Consider the following 22,850-nt stretch of genomic DNA (forward strand, 5'->3'; position numbering starts at 1 on the left):
CCTCATCTACACTATCCTTTTTTCGTAAATTTTTCCTTGTTGTAGCAACACCAGGAACATTATCCTATACAGCAGGTTCTTATGCTGTGCTCATCTTCACAGTATTTGAGCCTCTCCTACACAGAACTGGTGAGAGCCTGAGGAAAGTAGCAAATTTTTCAAGTGGGATTTTCAAAATTGTCCAGAGGATTTGGATACCCATTTCCCTTTTTAAATGAATGGAGGTCCAAATCCCTTTGCCAGCTATGAAAAACTCAGTCTGAGGATATGTCTACACTGGAAAGTTTTTGAGCCACAAGTTATATCACTTTTATTAAAATGCTGGAATTAAACTGCTGTTACATGTCAACACAAGCAGCCTTGTGACGCTGGATCGCATCTACATTAGCACTTCTTGCAAGGGCAAAGACAGCAGTGCATTGTGGTAGCTATACCACTGTGCAACTGGCTGCAGGCTGCTTTGGGAAGGGTTTGCAATGCCTCATGGGACAGGCACAGCATCACATGATGCAGGTTTCCCAATCCCATTGTTCCATGGACATCCTAACTACATTGCCAGCTGCTTTTCAACTGAAGTGGTGGATAGAGGGGAGAGTGTGTGTGACAGGGTGTGTGTGTATATGGAGGGGGAGAGAATGTGTGTTTTGGGGGACAGAGAGTATGTCAGCATGCCATCTTTTAAGTTCAGACAGCAGCAGGAAGCAACCAGTTCTGAGGCAGGGGGAGGAAGAAACCCCGAAATCAGCCCCCACCTCCCTCCCTGGGCTCTCCGCACAGCACTCTCTCTCACACACATACACACACACACACACACCCCTCTGCCTCGGTGTTCAGCGGCAAGAGCATTCCACAATAATGGTTTCCTTTGTTTTCCCGGAGCAGATCAGCAAAGCACGCAATGGCTGTCAGAAGCGGTGCTTTGAAAGGGGAGGTGCGCACATCTCCAGGGCAGCCAAGTTCCAAACAATGAGCTGAGTGATCACTTGAGGCATTATGGGACAGCTCCAGAGGCCAATTACAGCACAGAAAGTAATCGTCTACACTGGCAACAGAGCCCTGGCACCTCTGCACAAATAGCCTTACGTCAAGGTGGCTTTTTTGCAGCGCAGCAACGGAGGAGTTTCTGCGCCCAAAGTGGCTTGGCCGTGCATACATGTCTGCAGTTTGAGCGCAAAAAGCTGCTTTACTATGCAGAAATTTGCCACAAGCCCTTAGACTTTGTGTAGGAATACAGGGCTTTTCTAATGAATCACCACAGGCTCAGGTATTAAAACCTTACGTTAGCAATTCAGTGCAGTGGCTACTGAGTTACACCAGCATGTGAAATCAATTAGCTCCAACCAACACTAGAATCTCGAGCATCGGTGGCCAAACTGTGGCTCACAAGCTGCATGCAGTTCTTTTACAGTTAAAGTGTGGCTCGCAGAGTCCCCCATGTCCCCTCCTTCTCCACCTACCAGACTGGGGGAGGGGGAGCTCAGGACCTCTGCCTTACAGCAGGTTGGTGAGATAGGGGCTTCTGACTAGTGGGGAAGGGAGTCTCAGAACTTCAGACCCACGAGGCACACCTGCCAGGGCTTATGGCTTCAGTAGGAGTAGTGCTGAAGCCCCAAGCCACGGCTGAAGCGGCAAGCCCCGGCAGATGCCTCGCGTGGGGCAGAAGCCTCGAGCCATGGCTGGTGCACCCAGGCTCTCAAACTTCTGAAGATTGTCATATGCAGCTCGGAGGGTCGGTTTTGGCCACCCGATCTAGAGTGTCTCAATAGAAGAGGATCAGTTTTCTAAGCAGGTCTTAAAAAGTCTGGCTCCCTGTAACATGAAACTAAAAAGGTTTAATATCCTGAGTCCAATAATAAACTTCAAGTTTCCTTTGAATGCAACAGTTGTCATAACACAGAAACTATCTTTTCTCAAATTCCCTTTTTAAGAATAGGAGTACTTGTGGCACCTTAGAGACGAACCAATTTATTTGAGCATAAGCTTTCGTGAGCTACAGCTCACTTCATCGGATGCATACTGTGGAAAGTGTAGAAGATCTTTTTATACACACAAAGCATGAAAACGTACCTCCCCCAACCCCACTCTCCTGCTGGTAATAGCTTATCTAAAGTGATCACTCTCCTTACAATGTGTATGATAATCAAGTTGGGCCATTTCCAGCACAAATCCAGGGTTCAACAAGAACGTCGGGGGAGCGGGGGAGGAAAAAAAAAGGGGAAATAGGTTACCTTGCATAATGACTTAGCCACTCCCAGTCTCTATTCAAGCCTAAGTTAATTGTATCCAATTTGCAAATGAATTCCAATTCAACAGTCTCACGCTGGAGTCTGGTTTTGAAGCTTTTTTGTTGTAATATCGCAACTTTAATGTCTGTAATTGCTTGACCAGAGAGAATGAAGTGGCACAGTTGGCAACGGGCTTTGTTGCAAGGATAGGTTCCTGGATTAGTGGTTCTGTTGTGTGGTATGTGGTTGCTGGTGAGTCTTCGCTTCAGGTTGAGGGGCTGTCTGTAGGCAAGGACTGGCCTGTCTCCCAAGATTTGTGAGAGTGTTGGGCCATCTTTCAGAATAGGTTGTAGATCCTTAATAATGCGTTGGAGAGGTTTTAGTTGGGGGCTGAAGGTGACGGCTAGTGGCGTTCTGTTATTTTCTTTGTTAGGCCTGTCCTGTAGTAGGTGACTTCTGGGAACTCTTCTGGCTCTATCAATGTGTATACCTTCAAATCAGCGGCACTGCTATGGGTACCCGCATGGCTCCACAGTATGCCAACATTTTTATGGCTGACTTAGAACAATGCTTCCTCAGCTCTCGTCCCCTAACGCCCCTACTCTACTTGCGCTATATTGATGATATCTTCATCATCTGGACCCATGGAAAAGAAGCCCTTGAGGAATTCCACCATGATTTCAACAATTTCCATCCCACCATCAACCTCAGCCTGGTCCAGTCCACACAAGAGATCCACTTCCTGGACACTACAGTGCTAATAAACGATGGTTACATAAACACCACCCTATACCAGAAACCTACTAACCGCTATTCCTACCTACATGCCTCCAGCTTTCACCCTGACCACACCACACGATCCATTGTTTACAGCCAAGCTCTGCGATACAACCGCATTTGCTCCAACCCCTCAGACAGAGACAAACACCTACAAGATCTCTATCAAGCATTCTTACAACTACAATACCCACCTGCGGAAGTGAAGAAACAGATTGATAGAGCCAGAAGAGTTCCAAGAAGTCACCTACTACAGGACAGGCCTAACAAAGAAAATAACAGAAGGCCACTAGCCGTCACCTTCAGCCCCCAACTAAAACCTCTCCAACGCATTATTAAGGATCTACAACCTATCCTGAAGGATGACCCAACACTCTCACAAATCTTGGGAGACAGGCCAGTCCTTGCCTACAGACAGCCCCCCAACCTGAAGCGAAGACTCACCAGCAACCACATACCACACAACAGAACCACTAATCCAGGAACCTATCTTTGCAACAAAGCCCGTTGCCAACTGTGCCCACATATCTATTCAGGGGACACCATCACAGGGCCTAATAACATCAGCCACATTATCAGAGGCTCGTTCACCTGCACATCCACCAATGTGATATATGCCATCATGTGCCAGCAATGCCCCTCTGCCATGTACATTGGTCAAACTGGACAGTCTCTACGTAAAAGAATAAATGGACACAAATCAGATGTCAAGAATTATAACATTCATAAACCAGTCGGAGAACACTTCAATCTCTCTGGTCACGCGATTACAGACATTAAAGTTGCGATATTACAACAAAAAAGCTTCAAAACCAGACTCCAGCGTGAGACTGTTGAATTGGAATTCATTTGCAAATTGGATACAATTAACTTAGGCTTGAATAGAGACTGGGAGTGGCTAAGTCATTATGCAAGGTAACCTATTTCCCCTTGTTTTTTCCTCCCCCACCCCCCCGACTTTCTTGTTAAACCCTGGATGTTAAACCCTGGATTTGTGCTGGAAATGGCCCACCTTGATTATCATACACATTGTAAGGAGAGTGATCACTTTAGATAAGCTATTACCAGCAGGAGAGTGGGGTGGGGGGAGGTATTTTTTCATGCTTTGTGTGTATAAAAAGATCTTCTACACTTTCCACAGTATGCATCCGATGAAGTGAGCTGTAGCTCACAAAAGCTTATGCTCAAATAAATTGGTTAGTCTCTAAGATGCCACAAGTACTCCTTTTCTTTTTGCGAATACAGACTAACACGGCTGTTACTCTGAAACCTTTTTAAGAATATTAATGGAACAATTGTATTCTATGTTAAATCTTACCTCACACATCTGAAGCTGGAAGAATCGTCTTTCTTTCTCCATCTCTTCTGCAATTTCAGCTCCACTTATTTCTGTACGGATCATTCCATGTAGCTTAGCATGCTCCTTTTTCTCTTTCTCTATTTTCGTACTATGTGGGAAAGAAAAGCTAAATCAAGTACACTACATGGACTCTTGTAGTTCTGCAAGTTTTAGATTATTTCCAATTTCTATTTCATTTGAAATTTGATGGTGACCAAGAAACAGCCAATGACTTGCTGTGATAGAAGTCTAATCCAACTGCACTACCATGAGTGACTGACACAGGAACTCAAAAAGAGTGGTAGGAAGATACAGTGTTATCTCATTGAGAGAAAAGACACATTTGTGATTCAAATTAATGCTGAATCCCAACTGACTAATCTTGGTTAACAGAGCTTAATTATGTCACTAGATTTTCAAAGCTTCCCCTGTCATCATGGCTTCCTTTCTGTGTGTAGGGTTCCCAAAGCCCAAAGCACAGCTGCCATCTCTTCTGCTGCTGAGCCAGCTGGCACTGGGGTCGCGGCCAGCTGGCTGTGTTGCAAATTTTAAAGTCTGCTAAACCAGGTGCCTTGATCCTCTGAAGGTTTCTGCCAGTTTTCTGAAACCTATGTGTAATATGGGTTCTACTATACTGGAGCAAGAATTATAGTATTTTCTCATGACATGGTTTTAAGATTACTCTAAATGGAGAACCTGAATTTAGTGTAAAATGACTTGCATATGTTTAGAATTTCCAGTCATCAATAAGCTCTGTACTTGCATCTTCTCTCAAGAGAATGATTAAGTGTCTCATCCTGAGCCCCAAGCAGCCAGGGGATATACCAGAATTAATCTTTCCATCAACCTTGCAACTGAGAAATGTTCTGGAACACAAACATTTAATCCCCACTACACCCTCATTGGTAAATCAAATAAAACAAATTCCTTGCAATTTTTCAGTATCCCTGGACATATCCAGCTAGCATTTGCAGACTTTCAGCCTATGACGTTTTCCATGAATGAAGGGATATCCTAAGAAAAACTCCTCCCTCTTTCACAGAGATTCATAGATTTCAAGGTCAGAAGGTATCATTGTAAAATATAATGGCACAGCAATTTTTACTCCTCCCACTGCAACCACATTTGAATGCATGACTTCTAGCTTCAGAAGGGGGAGCCATTCCCCTAAGCCACCAGGCCATCTAACCTCTCCAGGGGATATACATCCTACACAATCGTTTACATGAATCAAAAGCTAACTCCAGAACTTTTCTGGAGCCAGACAGAGCCTTGATGCTAAATGCATAGGTGAAAAGCTCCATGAAATTTCAAGGAGACACAAGCACACAGGTCAAGGTCATGGATAGGAATGATCCCATACAGGCATCAGGGGAAGAAATCAGAGGGGTGCCAAGGAAAAGTCTGCATTCCTGTCCCATTATGGCTACATAGCAGTAACAGAGCTTATCTCTAGGCCCAGTGCTTTTAAGCTTTTTGTGGATGATCCTTTATATATTCAGAGTAAATACCAGGACCAGATGATGTGGAAGTAAACCAACAAAATGAAAAAAGAAAAGGAGGACTTGTGGCACCTTAGAGACTAACAAATTTATTTGAGCATAAGCTTTCGTGAGCTACAGCTCATGTGAGCTTGTGCTCAAATAAATTTGTTAGTCTCTAAGGTGCCACAAGTCCTCCTTTTCTTTTTGCGGATACAGACTAACATGGCTGCTACTCTGCAACAAAATGAAGACTCCATTATTTTAAGTGCTAAAAATATCAGCATCACGAATGGTGATGGCCTATGTTAATAAGAAAAAGCGAGTAATATCAGCAATGGTACAAATAGATCTACCCAAAGAAACCTGATGCCAGGCACAAAGGATTAACCAGGCACCAGTTATGAAAAACAAGGGGAAAGGATTGATGCAAAGAATTTACAGAAAATAGTGAAATTAGCTCTCCTTTCTTTTTTGGCACTGTAGGCAGAGTAGCCTGTGCATATGCAAGCTCCTGCCAACCAGGGAAACTAGATGGGTGGGTTTCAGAACTTCAAACATGAGAGAAAGTACCCAAAAATGTTTTTAAATCTCTCAATTTCAACAGTAGCCCATGGGAAATAATGAGAGAACTGAATTAACTGAAATGTGATCAGGTCTACATCAACAACTACTGGCATCTGGTTTGCTCACACAGCACAAAACTTGAACCTAGGTTTTCCAAGAAGATCAATTGTGTGAAACTATCCAGTCAATGAAGCAGTTACATTTTAGAAAGAAATACAAGGGTAATAACCCCCAAAACACAACAGAAAAATTGTTTAATGCCATAACAAAATATTTTGTAGTTCATTCTAGCTTATCAGATGGAAGGAGGGGAAACATTATACAAACAAAAAACCCAAACTTTACACACACTGTCACAATCAACTGACCACAACAAAAAGAGGCAGGTGTTTGCACAGCTACCATGCTTGCACCAGTGGTGAGCTGGAGCTGGTTCGCTGGAACTGGTTGTTACATTTAGAAGCCCGGGACAACCGGTTCTAAAAGGACTTCTAAATTTAACAACCGGCCAAAAGTGGCACCTTAGGCGCCGACTCTGTGGGTGCTCTGGGGCTGGAGCACCCACGGGGAAAATTTGGTGGGTGCAGCTCCCTGCCCTGCTCCAGCTCACCTTCACCCCTGAGTTACGTCTGCCCCGCTCTGCTTCTCCGCCCCCGCCCGGCTTCCCACGAATCTGTCCGCGTGGGAAGCCTGGGAGGGCTGAGAAGCAAGTGGCAGCTTCGTGCTCAGGCCCAAGGAGGCGGAGTGGAGGTGAGCTGGGGCGGGGGGGCACGAGGAGGGCCGCCCACGCCGCAGCAGGTAACCGGGCAGGGTGCGGGCGTACAGGGGAACTGCTCCCTGCCCCAGCTCACCTCTGCCTCCCTGGGCCTGAGTGCAAAGCCGCCGCTTGCTTCTCAGCCCCTCCAGGCTTCCCACGCGAACAGCTGATTTGCAGGAAGACGGTGGGAGGTGGTGGGGGGGAGAAGCAAAGCAGTGTGGTGCTTTCAGGGGTGGGGGTGGAGCGGAGGGGAGGGGAGCTGGGGCCGGGGGCAGGGCGGGGAGCTGCCGGTGGGTGCTCTGCAGCCACCAAATTTTCCCCGTGGGTGCTCCAGCCCCGGAGCACCCACGGAGTCGGCACCTAAGGCGCCACTTTTGATGTGATTAATGGGGGGTGCAGCCGCTTCCCCTGCTACCCACCTGCTACGCTACCCCGCCCCAGGAGCCAGAGGGACCTGCCAGATGCTTTCTGGGAGCCGCCCCAGGTAAGCACCGCCAGGACTCCCCACCTTGCCCCCCAGCAGGTCCCTCTGGCTCTTGGGGCGGGGCAGGGTGGGCACCCACTACGGTGGCCCACGAGACCCTCCTGTCCGGATCCGGAGGAAGTCAGGAGACAGGGGTGGCCACGACCCCCTCGTGGGGTGAGAAGGGAACCGGTTGTTAAGATTTTGGCAGCTCATCACTGCTTGCATCCTCTGAACATGCACATGCAGACATTTGCACTTAGTTTAAAATCAACACACTGCAACCCATTCAGGGAGCAGCGGGGTAAGACTAATCTAAAATGAGAGCAGATCTGTGTAGCAAACAAGAAAAGAACCACTCTGTGTGAAAGGGCAAGATGAAGGCCTATAATGAAAAAGTAGCTATGTAGGTATGTCTTATCCAGTTTTCACAGTATGTCACTATTTTTGCATTTGTTTTCCTAGCTTCAGACTCAAAGTTATATAATTAGATAACCAGGACTTATTTTTCAAGAGTATTAGTATTAATTCTAATACTCTTGAAAAGCTTATTTTGCCTTTTAGAACTCAAATATGAGAAGCAGCAGGTCACTACTTAAAGGCTTTTACATAAAAAAATCACTATTTCAAAGGAGTGAATTGTTCCTTCATTCTGACACTGACGTGGATATGAATTTATGAAAAACTAGAGGAGATAAGCTATTGCAACAAAAATGGACATCAATTCTAACCTCTAAAGACCACATTTTAAAAGGTAGATTATTTTTGTAATAGAGTTGAAGATACACCATCACTTGTATTTAAAGGCTATTTCCTTTTATAAAACTCATGTTATACCTTTCCATCACTGACAGGTTCCCATCAATCCAGTCTCACATTTCAGTCTGACTCTCCAACATATCCTCTTGTATGACTTGCTCTCTAATTAAAAGTTCAAAACGTTTCTTCCTCTCCTTGTATTGTCTATCACTATTGACACCACCACTATCCAAACCCACAATCTAGAAGTCATCTTCAGCCTGTCCTTATCTTGTCCTGCACATATAAGTGGTCATGTCCAAATCTTTCCCCTTCTTCCTCCATAATATTCAAAGATCTATGCAGTGGTATTTCCCATTTTAGGAACAGAGAATCTTGCTCAAAATGGAAGAAATGTTTTAAGTGTGACCACTGTACAATTTTGGAAACAGAAACCTTTAACTAACCTTTTACCGTAACTGTTGTTCTTCAGGATGCGTTACACATGTTCCTCTGTAGCTGCACGTGTGCCCAGTTGTCAGATTTTTCCCTCAGTGGTACCCGACGGAGCAACCCAAGTGCCCTCTGCTACCCCAAGCTACTACATGCAGGTGTAAATGGCAGAGCTGGCCCTAGAACCCATCAGTTCCTTCCTACTGGACACACTCCAGTAGAGAGGGGAAGGATGACGGATCATGAAATGAACATGCGCAACACTGCTAGAAGAACAACAATCATGGAAAAAGATTAGTAACCTTTTCTTTGAGTGATGGCACATGTCCATTCCACTGTAGGCCTCACAAGCAGTACAAACTGGAGGTTGGCTTGGAGTCTACTTGAATAGGGAACAGAGGATTACTCATCCAAACCAGGCATCATCTCTGAATTGCTGAGAGATGGCATAATGAGAGGCAAATGTATGGCATAATGACCAGGTTGCCACCTTGTAAATGTCCAAGATGAGAGAGGCCACAGAAGCTACCTGAGACCTGTTTGACTGTGCCAAGACTCTTCTCCGGGGTGTCACATCTGTCAGCTGGTAGCATAATCAAAAACAAGTGGATATCCACGAAGAGACTGTTTGGGTGGACGCTGGACAGCCTTTCATTCTGTCTGCAATTGCGATGAACAGTTCCACCAAAGACCTTAATGGTAAGTCTGGTTCAGATAAAAAGCCACAGCTCTTCTACCACCTAGAGTGTAGAGCTTTTCCTCATCTTTATGGGCATGAGGCTTTGGAAAGAAGATCAGTAAATAGATTGCTTGGTTAATGTGAAAACTGGAAACCTCTTCAGTAAGAAACTTCAGGTGAGGGCAAAAGTAAAACTTTCTCTCTATAGAAGACCATACAGGGAGATTATGATACTAGAGCTCGCAATTCCCCACTCTCCTGGCTGAGGTAATGGCAACTAAATAGCCACTTTCATTGAAAGGCATAGCAGAGAACCTGTCACCAGTGGCTCAAAGGGAGGACCCATCAGCTTTGCTAAACCTAGATTCAAGTTCCACACAGAGACAGGGTCCTGTACCTGTGGATATAATCTGTCCAGACCTTTCAAAAATCAGACACACATAGGATGCGAGAAGAGTGAGCAGTTGTCAACACAAGGATGGAAAGCCAACACAGCCACCAGGTGTACTTTGATGGAATTAATAGTTAACCATTGTTGTTTCAGGAACAAGAGATTGTTCAATATATGCTGGATAACAGTCCGGGCCATGGAAATGTCTTTTTGCTAGGAGCAGATGGAGAATCTTTTTCATTTAATCAGGTAAATACCCCTCGTCAAAGGCTTTCTACTATTCAGAAGCACTTCCTGTGCTCCCTTAAAAATAAACCACTTCCAACTACATCAGCCATGAAGCATCCAGACAATCAGGTGAAGGGCCTTCAGGTTGGGATATAGAAGGTGGCCATGGTCCTGAGAGACCATGTCTGTTTCGAGCAGGAGTGACAGTGGAGATCTGATCAATAAGGCTACTGAAGCTGAAAATCAGTACTGATGGGGCCATGCTGGAGCTATGAGTATAAGGTGAGACTGGTCTTGTTTGATTTTGAGCAGGAGCAGAAACAGAGGGGAGGCATACAGCAGGCCATTTGATCATGGTAATAGGAGGGCATTTGTCAAAGAATCCAGGCTAGGGAACAAAACTGATGACATGTTCTGTTGGCCTCTTGCTTCTGTGGGAGTTCCCCAGAGCTGGAAAATTTATCTGGAAATATCTGGACAAAGGGATCACTTATGGTGAATGATAAACCTGCTTAGGTGACCTGCCAGAACATTCTGCATCCCTGAAAGGTGGATCCAAGTGGGGATGTGGAAATCACCAAGGAGAATTGCTTCTTGGCACAACTGCATTGATCAGGCTTCTCATTGCTTATTCACATAAAACCTGGCTGCTCTTTTGTCTGTTAGCACCAACAAATTCTTTTGCTCAGTGTGTGGAAGAAACACTATACAAGCCAAATGGACGGCTCACAATTTCCTTACATTTATATGTAGCTTTAGATCCTAGGCAGACCAAAGAGCTTGTGCCAGCAGGACACCCAAGTGATTTCCCCCCAATCTAGTTCCAGTGCATCTGTAACGAAGGTAAGCGTCTGTTTTGGAGCAGCAAAGTGAAGTCCAACACAAACACTGGAGGGTTGTGTCCATGAGTCCAGACAGGACAAGACCTGATTTGGTACTTGGACCACCATGTCCCTATGATGAAACATTGGTGAATACACCAATACTAACCAACCTTGTAACTTTCTGAAGTGCAGTCTGGCATACTGCACTAGGTAAGTACATGCTGTCTTGTGTCCTAGACGCTTTAGGGAGTTCTGTTCTGTAGTGCCACAATGTGCCTTTAAGTCTAGAGCAATGGCATACAATGTTTGAAATTGCGAACATAGCTGGAAGCTTGTGCCAGCAGGACACAAAGGCCTTCCTAAAATCCAGGACTACTCCAATAAATTGGAATTTCTATACAGGTGACAGGATTGACTTCTCTGGAGAATGGCTGTGCTGGACAGACCTGAGACCAGGACCAGCTTCTCACCAGCCAGTCATCTAGGCAAGTGAACATGTGAACTCTTAACCTCCGTAGGAACACTGCTACCACCACCAAACTCTTTGTGAACATAAGGGGCTACAGAAAAGGCAAAGAGCAGCACTAAACATTATCACAGAATCACTGGACTGGAAGGGACCTAGAGAGGTCATCTAAGTATTATCTAGATCAGTGCTTCTCAAGCTATCTGATGTGAGGGACTGGCAATTTTTTTTTCCAGTGTGTGCGCAGACTGGCAGCCAATGGCTCACGGACCGGCACCAGTCCGTGGATCACCACTTTGAGTAGCACTGATCTAGACCATTCCTGACAGGTGTTTGTCTAACTTACTCTACCAGCGCAGTTACCCCGCTCCTAAGCGGCAAGCCCAGGCTGATTGGGGAAGCAGCCACAGCTGGGCCACGCCCCAATTAGGCCACAGCTGGCCCTGATGAAAGAGCTATGAGCCAGGAGCTAGTCACTCTCCCTCCAGCTTCAGAGGGAGATGGACCTAGCTGCCTGGGAGCTGAGGGTGCAGGCAACAGAGCAGGGCTGGGGAGCTCCCACCTGGCAACTCCCCAGGCTGCAGGCCTTGTGCAAGGCCAAACCAGGTACTGGGGTTGCAGAGGCTGCAGCCCAGAGGGTAGGCAAAGGCAGCAGGTCCAAACCCCCTTTGGCCAATGATGAAGGGCTTTTACGCTGCAGTCTGCCCCAGTGAGCGGGGTCTAGATGGTGACTGGCAGTAGCCATAGACTGAGGTGAGGTGGGGATAGAGGGTTGGGGCTTCCCCTGGGTGGGGAGACTCAGAGAGAGGGTGTACTGCTGGGGGAAGCACCCAAGATGAAGGGGCACCGGGAGGGACACGGGGGCCTGAGGCAAGTGGGACACCGGCCTGCAGAGGGCACTCCGGAGGCTGGAGAGCTAATTCCCAGGACTACCAGCAGGAGGCATCGCACTGGTGAGTCCCACCTTGCTACACTTACTCTTAAAAATCTCTAATGATGGAGATTCCACAACCTCCCTAGGCAATTTATTCCCGTGCTTAACCACCTTAACAGTTAAGAAGTCCAATCTACACCTCCCTTGATGCAATTTAAGCCCATTCCTTCTTGTCCTATCCTCCAGTGATTAACAAAAACAATTCTTCTTCCTCTTCCTTTTAACAACCTTTTTTGTACTTGAAAACTTATCAAGTACATAAAATGAAGTAGGTGTAGATTGGACATTATGAAAAACTTCTCAACAGTCAGGGTGGTTCTATCATGTCCCCTCAGTCTTCTTTTCCAGACTAAACAAACCCAATTTTTTCCAATCTTCACTCATAGGTCATGTTTTCTAGACCTTTAACCTTTCTTTTTTGCTCTTCTCTGGACTTTCTCCAATTTGTCCACATCTTTCCTGAAATGTGGTGCCCAGAATTGGACACAATACTCCAGTAGAGGCCTAATCAGCGCAGAGCAGAGCGAAAGAATTACTTCTTGTGTCTTGCTTACAATACTCCTAATACATCCCAGAATGATGTTTAGTTTTTTTGCAACAGCGTTACACTATTGACTCATATTTAGCTTGTGGTCCACTATGACCCCCCCAGATCTTTTTCCACAGTGCTCCTTCCTAGGCAGTCATTTCCCATTTGTGTGCAACTGATTGTTCCTTCCTAAGTGGAGTACTTTGCATTTGTCCTTATTCAATTTCATCCTATTTACTTCAGACCATTTCTCCAGTTTGTCCAGATCATTTTGAATTTTAATCCTATCCTCCAAAACACTTGCAATCCCTCCCAGCTTAGTGTCGCCCGCAAACTTTATATGTAGTCTCTATGACATTATCTAAATCATTGATGATGATATTGAACAGAACCGATCCCTGCAGGACCCCACTCGCTATGCCCTTCCAGCATGATTGTGAACCACTGATAACTACTCTCTGGGAATGATTTTCCAACCAGTTATGCACCTAACTTATAGTAGCTCCATCTAGGTTGTATTTACCTAGTTTGTTTATGAAAAGGTCCTGTGAGACAGTATCAAAAGCCTTACTAAAGTCAAGATATACCACATCTACTGCTTCACCCCTATCCACAAAGCTTGTTATTCTGTCAAAGAAAGCTATCAGGTTAGTTTGACACAACTTGTTCTTGATAAATACATGCTGACTGTTACTTATCACTTGTGCTGGCTGCCTGTGCCAGGAAGCTTAGACTACAGCCTGCTACCAGCCCACCACAAAGGCTGGGGCCCTAGACTATTACTTGCTGTAAGCCCTATTGCGTTGCTGTGTGTTTGTCAGATGGGCCCAGAGCTCTAGACTGCTTATAGCTCAGACCCACTGGTGCGACCCGAGGCAGACGACTAAACCCCAAGACAATGAGGCAGAGTGGCCTCCCTCTACACTGGAGAGCAAGAGAGCACTATATCCTGAAATTTACTATGCTATACTTGGCCAAAAGGAATACTATACTGCAATATGGAAAAAATAGTTTAACTATCTACTGAGTCCAAGCGTGGGGGTATGGATGAGGACTCGGGCTTTTACAAGAAAATTTCAGACCCGGAGGCCTTGTCTACTCTACCGCAGTAAGTCGACTTAAGTTAAGCTACTCCAGCTACATAAATAACAGTCAGCATAGCTTAGGTCGACTTACTGCAGTGCCTACGCTACACTGTGTCAACAGGAGAAGCCCTCCTGTCGTCTTACCTTAATCTTCTCATTCCGGTTGAGTACCGGAGTTGACCAGAGAGCACTCTGCAGTCAATTTAGCGGGTCTTCATTAGACATGCTAAATCGACCCCCCCACTGCATCAATCACACAGCATCGATCCCTAGTAAGCATAGACATGGCCTTTTACATTCCAAAAACTCAAATGGTCTTAACAGTTTGAGCTTTGCCATTTTGGGGGGAGAGGAATAATTAAGTGAATTCACCCAAGTGAAAAAAGCATTTATATTTATATATATGTATACACACACACACGCACGCAACATTTATATACACACTCAAATAACAGTCTGTTTATTTGCAAGAGTATTTCATACGTGTAGTGAAGAGTGTAATGAATTCATTTGTAGCTTTCAAAATTGAATGGGAGGGATAGCAGATGAGAGAAGAAGGGCACCAGCCATAGTCAAAACAGACCATCTACTTTCATTGTTTTTACTTTCGTAGCAGTAGAGCTCCTAGCACAAAACTGACAGACATATTCACTGCCTTACAAAGTAATAAATAAATGCTCTTTAAAAACTAAAAATAATTTAAAATCAATTTCTTAGGCACAGCACTCTTTGGGGGACAGGAACTGTGTTTTATGTGATGTCTGGAATGTGCCTATGACATTGGAGGCACTACCATAATACAAATCAATGAGTAAATAACACCACACTACAGCAAGGCTACAGTGCAAGAGCTGATATCACATCATAAACATCTAATACACCACAATAGGGCTGATAAAACTGACATGTGTGGGTGAGATTTGGCTCATCACTTTGTTAAATATGGTCTGCCTGCTGGAAGACTGAGCAGGTTTTCTGACACACATGCTCCTTCCTAGGAGCTTCTCCATATGCTCCATATGCTTCCTTCTCCATATGCTCCCTCTGCATGTCTGCTGTCAGCGTATAAGCACATGGGAGAAGTAATGAGAGTGCAAGGAGAGAAAACAACAAAAAAATAAGTCTATGCACCACACTAACCAGGTCTAGCCAAACAGCCATGATCTGACCAGTTCCACTGTCATGTATTAGAGGTATCATCAGACCATAAGAACACTGAACGCAGGGCGTGGCAGGTAAGAAAAAAGAACTGGTTTTAAATAATTTACACTTAAAAAAAATATCTGCAATTTATAAGGCTACATCAGAAGTTCCTAATGACACAGTCTGAAGATAGAGGGATCTTTTTACCAGTAACTATGGTCTTCAAGAGTGTAATCTAGACATATTAAAATTGGTAGGAATGGCACCTCCTGGATATAAAATCTTCTAGAAAGCAGCGTCTATTGGGGCCACTTGCCCATCCTTCACGCTCCCCTTGTGAAGAATACAAGGGTATAAAATGGAGGAGTTCCAACTGCCTTTCAGTTCCTTCCCCAGTTTTGGAATTCTTTATCCGAGGCTTCAAAAAAAAGTGGGAAAAGGTGTGTAGACACGTGAAGAATATGTAGAGGTGACACACTTGAACAACCTCCTTCTTCTTTTACATGTGTTTTCTCACTTGTGGGAGATTAATGAGTAGCACAGCACACGGGGAAGGTAGGCTGAGGATTTATAGGCGAACAAAAAGAACTGCAAAACTGCTCAAACAGGCATTACCTCTGGATGGCAAATCAAGAAAGTATTAGAAGAGGCCACAATTTTGCGCTCTCCCAGATCAGACCTCACTGAGGGACAAATCTTTGCTTCAAGTAGCAGCTTTGTAAATGCTATGAAAACTGCTGCCTTTGGATTGGCTGAATACCTACCAATATAGTCAGAAGAATGAACACCTGGGAAGACAAAAGGGTGTATGAGCTAGCTAAGATATTTGCACAGTTGTACAAGAACACAGTTCAAAGAATTTGCCTGTACATAAATTTCCCTTCCCCCTTCAGCAAATCAGTCTAAGGGAGAGAATCTACCAAACACATAGTTTTCAACTCCAGAATCCTACAGAATTTACAAGCCTGGAAATGGCTGGAGAACTTGATGCAGATCCCAAGCCACCACCTGGAAATATTACCGTAGATGCAAAGGGAGAAGAGAGAGGAATTCCCTGACAAGCACGTGTTATCTTCACCTTCTGTTTCTTGAATGACCTGAGACATAAGTGGTTCAGGTATAAGTAGTGCGAAGACGGGATAGTTCCTTTGCAATCAGTCTTAAGGAGAACACAGATGTAACCGGGATAAAGGTATCTCACAGTTACAGTGTAAACGGAACCTGTCTGTGAACCAAAGTCTAGATACAGACATGAATACCCTGATGTCTGAAACAATCATGTCAGGATAGCAAAACACTGTGCTGCTTAAATAGAAAAGAATCTTGTGGATACCCGATTAGTTGGACTAGTAATACAGGATTGGAATTAGTCCTGTAGAAAGAGGCAATATGATACCAATGTCACCATGTAGATAACAATTTTCAGTGCTGAGTGACCAAGGAATAGCACTTCAAAACCAACAATTCCGAGCAACCAGTGTTTTCAATCTCAGTTAAGAATCCCAAATTTATAAGTTGAAGTGCTTTCGCACTGGGCATTGTCACTACCTGCAGATTCAAGCTTAGGTAAATTTAAAACATCATGAAAACACTTCTGAGCTGCACCTGAATCAAATAACCTGTAGTGTTCAAACTGAGGAGGAAAATCCAAAGACTTTCCGGCACTGCTGTAGAATAGGCTCCAGGAATAAAGCATCAGAAATATAGCATCAGAAGGCCAAATTCAACTTGAATTGAGTCCTGTGCTACCAAGGCAGTGTGGTCCCAGCAGTGGCTACCGAAATTTCTTTTTTTTTATAATTGATGTATTTGTTTGTTTTAAACTGTTGCTCCTTGAAGCTTGGGGGATATCAATATATAATTGATTGTACCTGGATTTGTGCTGGAAATGGCCCATCTTGATTATCATGCACATTGTAGGGAGAGTGGTCACTTTGGATGAGCTATTACCAGCAGGAGAGTGAGTTTGTGTGTGTATGGGGGTAGGGGGGTGAGAAAACCTGGATTTGTACATGCATAGGACAAGCATTCAGATAGTGATCCACCATCACGTTAGAGTGGACTTTAGGGAAGCTCGTTATAGCCTGTCTTCCAAAACAAAGCATTGAGACTAGAATTTGAAACCTAGATGTCTTTAGGCGGTAACAACCTTGGACAGTTTCAAAGTCAGGCCATCAGCACCATCTTTGAGGTCTTAGTCACCTTCAGAACCAATAAGTAGTGTGACACTGAAGGAGACATCATAGGCACTGGAGCTACCTCAGTCTCAGCATGGGTAAAGTTCTTTCAAGATTTCAGAACCCAGGATGTTTTGGCACTCAAGAACACCTTGTTTAGGGGACCCAGTTGAAGAATTCTGTAGCTACTAAGGCCATTCTGGGTCCTCCTCAGAATTGTCAGCCTGAAAATGTCAGTTCTACTGATTTTCATCTGGAGGGACTCCCACAAAAGGAATGCCTAGAGCCTCAGTCAACTATGACTGAGGATTCTGGGAGTAAACCACCATCTCTGAACAGAGTTTACATGTAACTAAGCATCTGACCACTGGAGAAACTCTGGGGCACAATGAGAACATTTAGGGGTGCCAACTCAGACTCCAAATGATCAAGAGACTATGATCCCACCTATAAAAACCAAAATCAATGGTGCCAGGTTCTCAGAACCAGACTCAGTCCATCTGTGAACCACTGATGTAAGACAGTGTCACAGCATCAGATTCTCCTGATCCTGTGTTGCTGGATACTCACTACTGGACTACTCAGTATAGTGCCAGAAAATCAAGTATGGTGCCAGAAAATCAAGGGTGCTGGATACACCTCTACCTCGATATAACGCTGTCCTCCGGAGCCAAAAAAATCTTACCGCGTTACAGGTGAAACCGCATTATATCGAACTTGCTTTGATCTACCAGAGCGTGCAGCCCCTCCCCCCAGGAGCACTGCTTTACCACGTTATATCCAAATTCGTGTTATATCAGATCGTGTTATATCGGGGTAGAAGTGTATTTGGACTCAAACTCAGCTACCCATGACAAATCAGGCAACTCTGTCGATTGCTAAAATAAGGTATAACACCCTTTAGTAAGTGGCACATCAGAGAAGTCAGTTGTTGTGCTGGCACTGGACCCAATGACTTGGGCAAATCCACCAACCTGGTTATCATTGATACTAGGCACTAAATCACTAACAAATGATTTACCCAAGATAACAGACCTGGAGCCTAGGCACTGAGTTATATTGACTCAGAGGGATCTTATGGCCGTTTCAGTTGGATACACAATGTCAACTAAGGTCGACTTTAGTGCCACTTATACTCAGCACCACATCAAGAAAGTGACTCACTGGAGTAAATTGTGCCAGATCCACAGTATTTGACTCCGTTGACCCAAAAGGATCTGGGGACCTAACTCCAGTTATACTGATACTGATCCACTTCAAGCACATGGTATACCTGCCATCAGTATCAAAATCTTGGCACCAGGTGGGGCCTCGAGGTGTTACAATAATATAAACCACCACCACCTCTACATTTCAAATTATGCTCTACACTTTTATTAAAAGGGAAATACTTACACTTTTGTTTCGTAGTCCTTCCAAGCCTTATCAAAAGGCTTTTTCAGATCCTGTCAACATAGGAAAAACACATTAAACATGGCTAAATATTTGCTACAAAAACACAGCAGATCTAATCTTCCAGGCCCAGGCGCTGTTGTGGGTGCTCAGTACAGGATTGACAGGGAACAAGGAGCCCTTCCTCTCTCTGCCCCACTTTGTGCAGCTCACATACGAACTGGGCAAAAAGACCTTAGGTGTGTGTAAGGACTGTTTCCTAACTACTACTCCAGGAGTGCACAGCTGCATGCAAGTATGCATGGGGAACAGATTACGGTGCATCCTTCAAAAATCATGTGGCAGTGTACATGCTCCCCCTATATGCTGCATAGCTCAGAAAGGCATTTGGCCTCTAGAACAGCCCTTGAGGCAATTCAGCTCTGCACTACCTGAAAATCTTTGCCTAAATGGTACAATCAAGTCTTTAGTAAAGATTTAGTCATTTGACTTCAGTGGGAATAGGATTGGGTCCTACTGGCTGAAATCCTGCATCCTAACTCAGATGCAGAATTTCCCTGGACTTCAAAAAAAGCAAACTAGAGGATTTGGCTCTGAGCACAAGATAACTTGGATAAGTGCTTATTTTTACACGGCATTCAATTGTTTTATTACATGATTAGAGAGATCAGCCCATTATAGATCAAACAACATTATTAACTATCAAAATTAGGAAACAAACTGATAATACATAACAGGAACCACACACTTCCTTAAATTTATTTATGAAATCCATATTCATAATTATTCACATCAACCACAGACCAAGGCAACAGCATTGTAAAGACTGAGGGCCCACTCTTCCAAATCCTTAGCATCAGTGACACTACTCATGACATGTTTCAGAGTGGTAGCCATGTTAGAGTGTATCAGCAAAAAAACGAGGAGTACTTGTGGCACCTTAGAGACTAACATTTATTTGAGCATAAGCTTTCGTGGGCTAAAGCCCACTTCATCAGATGCATGCAGTGGAAAATACAGTAGGAAGACACACACACACACAACATGAAAAAATGGGTGTTGCCATACCAACTCTAACAAAACTCATCGATTAAGGTGGGCTAGTATCACCAGAAAGGGGGGGGGGGGACACTTTAGTTTGTGTAATGACTCATCCACTCCCAGTCTTTATTCAAACCTAATTTAATTGTGTCCAGTTTGCAAATTAATTCCAGTTCTGCAGTTTCTTGTTGGAGTCTGGTTTTGAAGTTTTTTTTGTTGACTAATTGCCACTTTTAAGTCTGTAATCGAGTGACCAAAGAGATTGAAGTGTTCTCCGACTGGTTTTTGAATGTTATAATTCTTGATGTCTGATTTGTGTCCATTTATTCTTTTGCATTGAGACTGTCCAGTCTGACCAATGTACAGGGCAGAGGGGCATTGCTGGCACATGATAGCATATCACACTGGTAGTAGATGTGCAGGTGAACGAGCCCCAGTGGCGTGGCTGATGTGATTAGGTCTTATGATGGTGTCCCTTGAATAGATATGTGGACACAGTTGGCAACAGGCTTTGTTGCAAAGATAGGTTCCTGTGTTTTTGTTGTGTGGTTGCTGGTGAGTATTTGCTTCAAGTTGAGGGGCTGTCTGTAAGCGAGGACTGGCCTGTCTCCCAAGATGTCTGAGAGTGAGGGATCGTCCTTCAGGATAGGTTGTAGATCCTTGATGATGCGCTGGGGAGGTTTTAGTTGGGGGCTGAAGGTGACAGCTAGTGGCGTTCTGTTATTTTCTTTGTTGAGTCTGTCCTGTAGTAGGTGCCTTCTGGGTACTCTTCTGGCTCTGTCAATCTGTTTCTTCGTTTCAGCAGGTGGGTATTGTAGTTGTAAGAATGCTTGACAGAGATCTTGTAGGTGTTTGTCTCTGTTTGAGGGGTTAGAGAAAATGTGGTTGTGCCAGCAATGCCCCTCTGCCATTATACAAAGTAAAAACTATTTCCCCATTCTAATTTTTTCCCTACTGTTACTCACACCTTCTTGTCAACTGTTTCAAATGGGCCATCCTGATTATCACTACAAAAGTTTTTTTTCTCCTGCTGATAATAGCCCACCTTTATCGATGAGTCTCGTTAGAGTTGGTATGGCAACACCATTTTCTTCATGTTCTCTGGATATATAATCTTCCTACTGTATTTTCCACTACATGCATCTGATGAAGTGGGCTTTAGCCCACGAAAAGCTTATGCTCAAATAAATGTGTTAGTCTCTAAGGTGCCACAAGTACTCCTTGTTCATTTTACTACTCATATGAGTAATGCTACTCCCTTGCATAAATGTTTGGAGGACTGCTTAGGAAATCGTCAGCATAGCACTTTCAAACCATTATAGAACAAAGACAGTATTTTCTTTTTTACTCTGCTGCATTTCTACTCCCTCCTTTTTTTACATTTATAACTAACAGAATCAACGTATACAGCAGAGTGCACTGTAATAAACTGCTTTTGCATTTGAACACACACCAAATCAAAGGTGACAGAGGAACAGCCGTGTTAGTCTGTATTCGCAAAAATAAAAGGAGTACTTTTTTAATTTATTAATAAATTGGTTAGTCTCTAAGGTGCCACAAGTACTCCTTTTCTTTTTGCAAATCAAAGGTGAGGCATCCGAAACCTGAAAAAGCAATGTGCTGCTTTGTACAGTGTGCTGCCATGCACAGTTCCCTGAGCTATATGAATCCTGTGTTTCATTTGTTTGTGCAGGTTATTTGTGAAAATAAAAATCAAATGAATTATCTTATTAAACATACCCCAATATTACACTGAAATGGAATGGTCTCAGGCAGTCCAGAATACAGGGATACTGTACTATTACCAAAACATAACTGTGCTGTTTTTTACCCCAGTTATAGTTTCCTGTATTTGGTTTGTTAGTATCACAATTTGTATAATTTAATATAATTGCACTGAGACTACTCAAACTCCCTCACTCCGACTGGCTCTTGTACTTTGAATACGCAAGCTTTCTGCTAGCAATAAAAATCCTTCTCCGCTTCTCTCCTCCTTCAGCAGAAGCAGAAAATCTCAATTTTACATGAAGAAAAAAATCCCACAAAGCAAACAAAAAAAGTGTTTGTTAACACAAGGAAAAAGAGGAAAAGTTTTAAAAAAAAAATCCTGAGTCCCTTTGACTTATTTTCCTCTTCTCCTTCCCATCACTTTCCTACCCTCCCCTACAGGCAAGAAAGTCTCTTGTCCCCACGCTAATGCCCTGATTCTGTGGACTCATGCACATTCCTGACTTTATGTACTGTGAGTAGTTTCATTGTCAGTTGGAGGGACTATATACAATGTGTAAGGTTAAAACACTTGCTAAGACTTTGCAGGATTGGGACCTTGGATCTCTCTCCCAATTCAGTTATGAAAGAAGGAAAACAAAAATATGCAGCAGTTATTGACCTGTAGTGCAGGAACAAGTTAGAAAATAAAAGAGGGAGGAAAAATTGAGGTAACTAGAAGGAGGATAAAGGGTCTGAACATTTTTGTCTATTTTTTTTGAAGAAGCATTTTACCTTGCTGCAGTTTACAGCCTATTTTGTAGGATTTTTATTCTTTTTTCCCCCTTTAATTTAAAAATTTCAGAACAATTGCTTCCAGTTGCTTCCTCATTGCTCAGTAATAACCCAGACCCTAAGCTAAAAAAACTCCCAGGCCATTGACTTAGAATTCGTTACAAAAGTACATCAACATTAGGGTTCTAAGTTTATTCAACTCAGGCCACAGTTATTACCTCAGGCAGGACGCATCCAAAAGAGGATACTGTAACATTTTTCAGCTACTGGTTTAAATTCTATATTTATTCATGCTAAACAAAAAGTTTCATCCACTCATGTGTAAAGCTCCAGATAAGTTTATAATGCTATATAATGTTAATAGTAATCCTTTTAAATTAAATACAAGTTCTTAAGCATCTTTCTCCACATATTTTATCTGAGCTCTGTACAATTCTTGCAGTCTTCTACCATAGCTTCAAGATTATTACACCTTCTGAAGGAACTTTGTCCTTTGGTTTCGTAGTTAACTACACACTGTACTATAACTAAGCCACAAAGGCAAAGAAGTAACTCAGTTCACAGCTGATGTCAAGGGCATTCCTTAGTTACTTGGTAGTGAAGTAGCATACTAGCATATGTATTTTCTTAACTAAAATTAAATTGGTACATTAGCCACA

The 22,850-nt window shown here is 43.7% G+C and overlaps 1 protein-coding gene across 2 annotated transcripts in view; it reads right to left on the reverse strand.

Moving 5' to 3' along the window:
• ASAP2 (ArfGAP with SH3 domain, ankyrin repeat and PH domain 2) overlaps positions 1-22,850 on the reverse strand; it is a 168,895-nt gene that overhangs the window by 85,916 nt on the left and 60,129 nt on the right. For both annotated transcript variants that reach the window (XM_048845460.2, XM_048845461.2), the window contains exons 5-6: positions 18,652-18,701; positions 4,321-4,450 (exon numbers count right to left, since the gene is read on the reverse strand). In XM_048845460.2, coding sequence (XP_048701417.1) covers positions 4,321-4,450; positions 18,652-18,701 — 180 coding nt within the window. The remainder of the gene's footprint in view (positions 1-4,320; positions 4,451-18,651; positions 18,702-22,850) is intronic.

The sequence above is a fragment of the Caretta caretta genome, chromosome 3 (assembly GCF_965140235.1).
Source record: "Caretta caretta isolate rCarCar2 chromosome 3, rCarCar1.hap1, whole genome shotgun sequence".
NCBI classification, from domain to species: Eukaryota; Metazoa; Chordata; order Testudines; family Cheloniidae; genus Caretta; species Caretta caretta.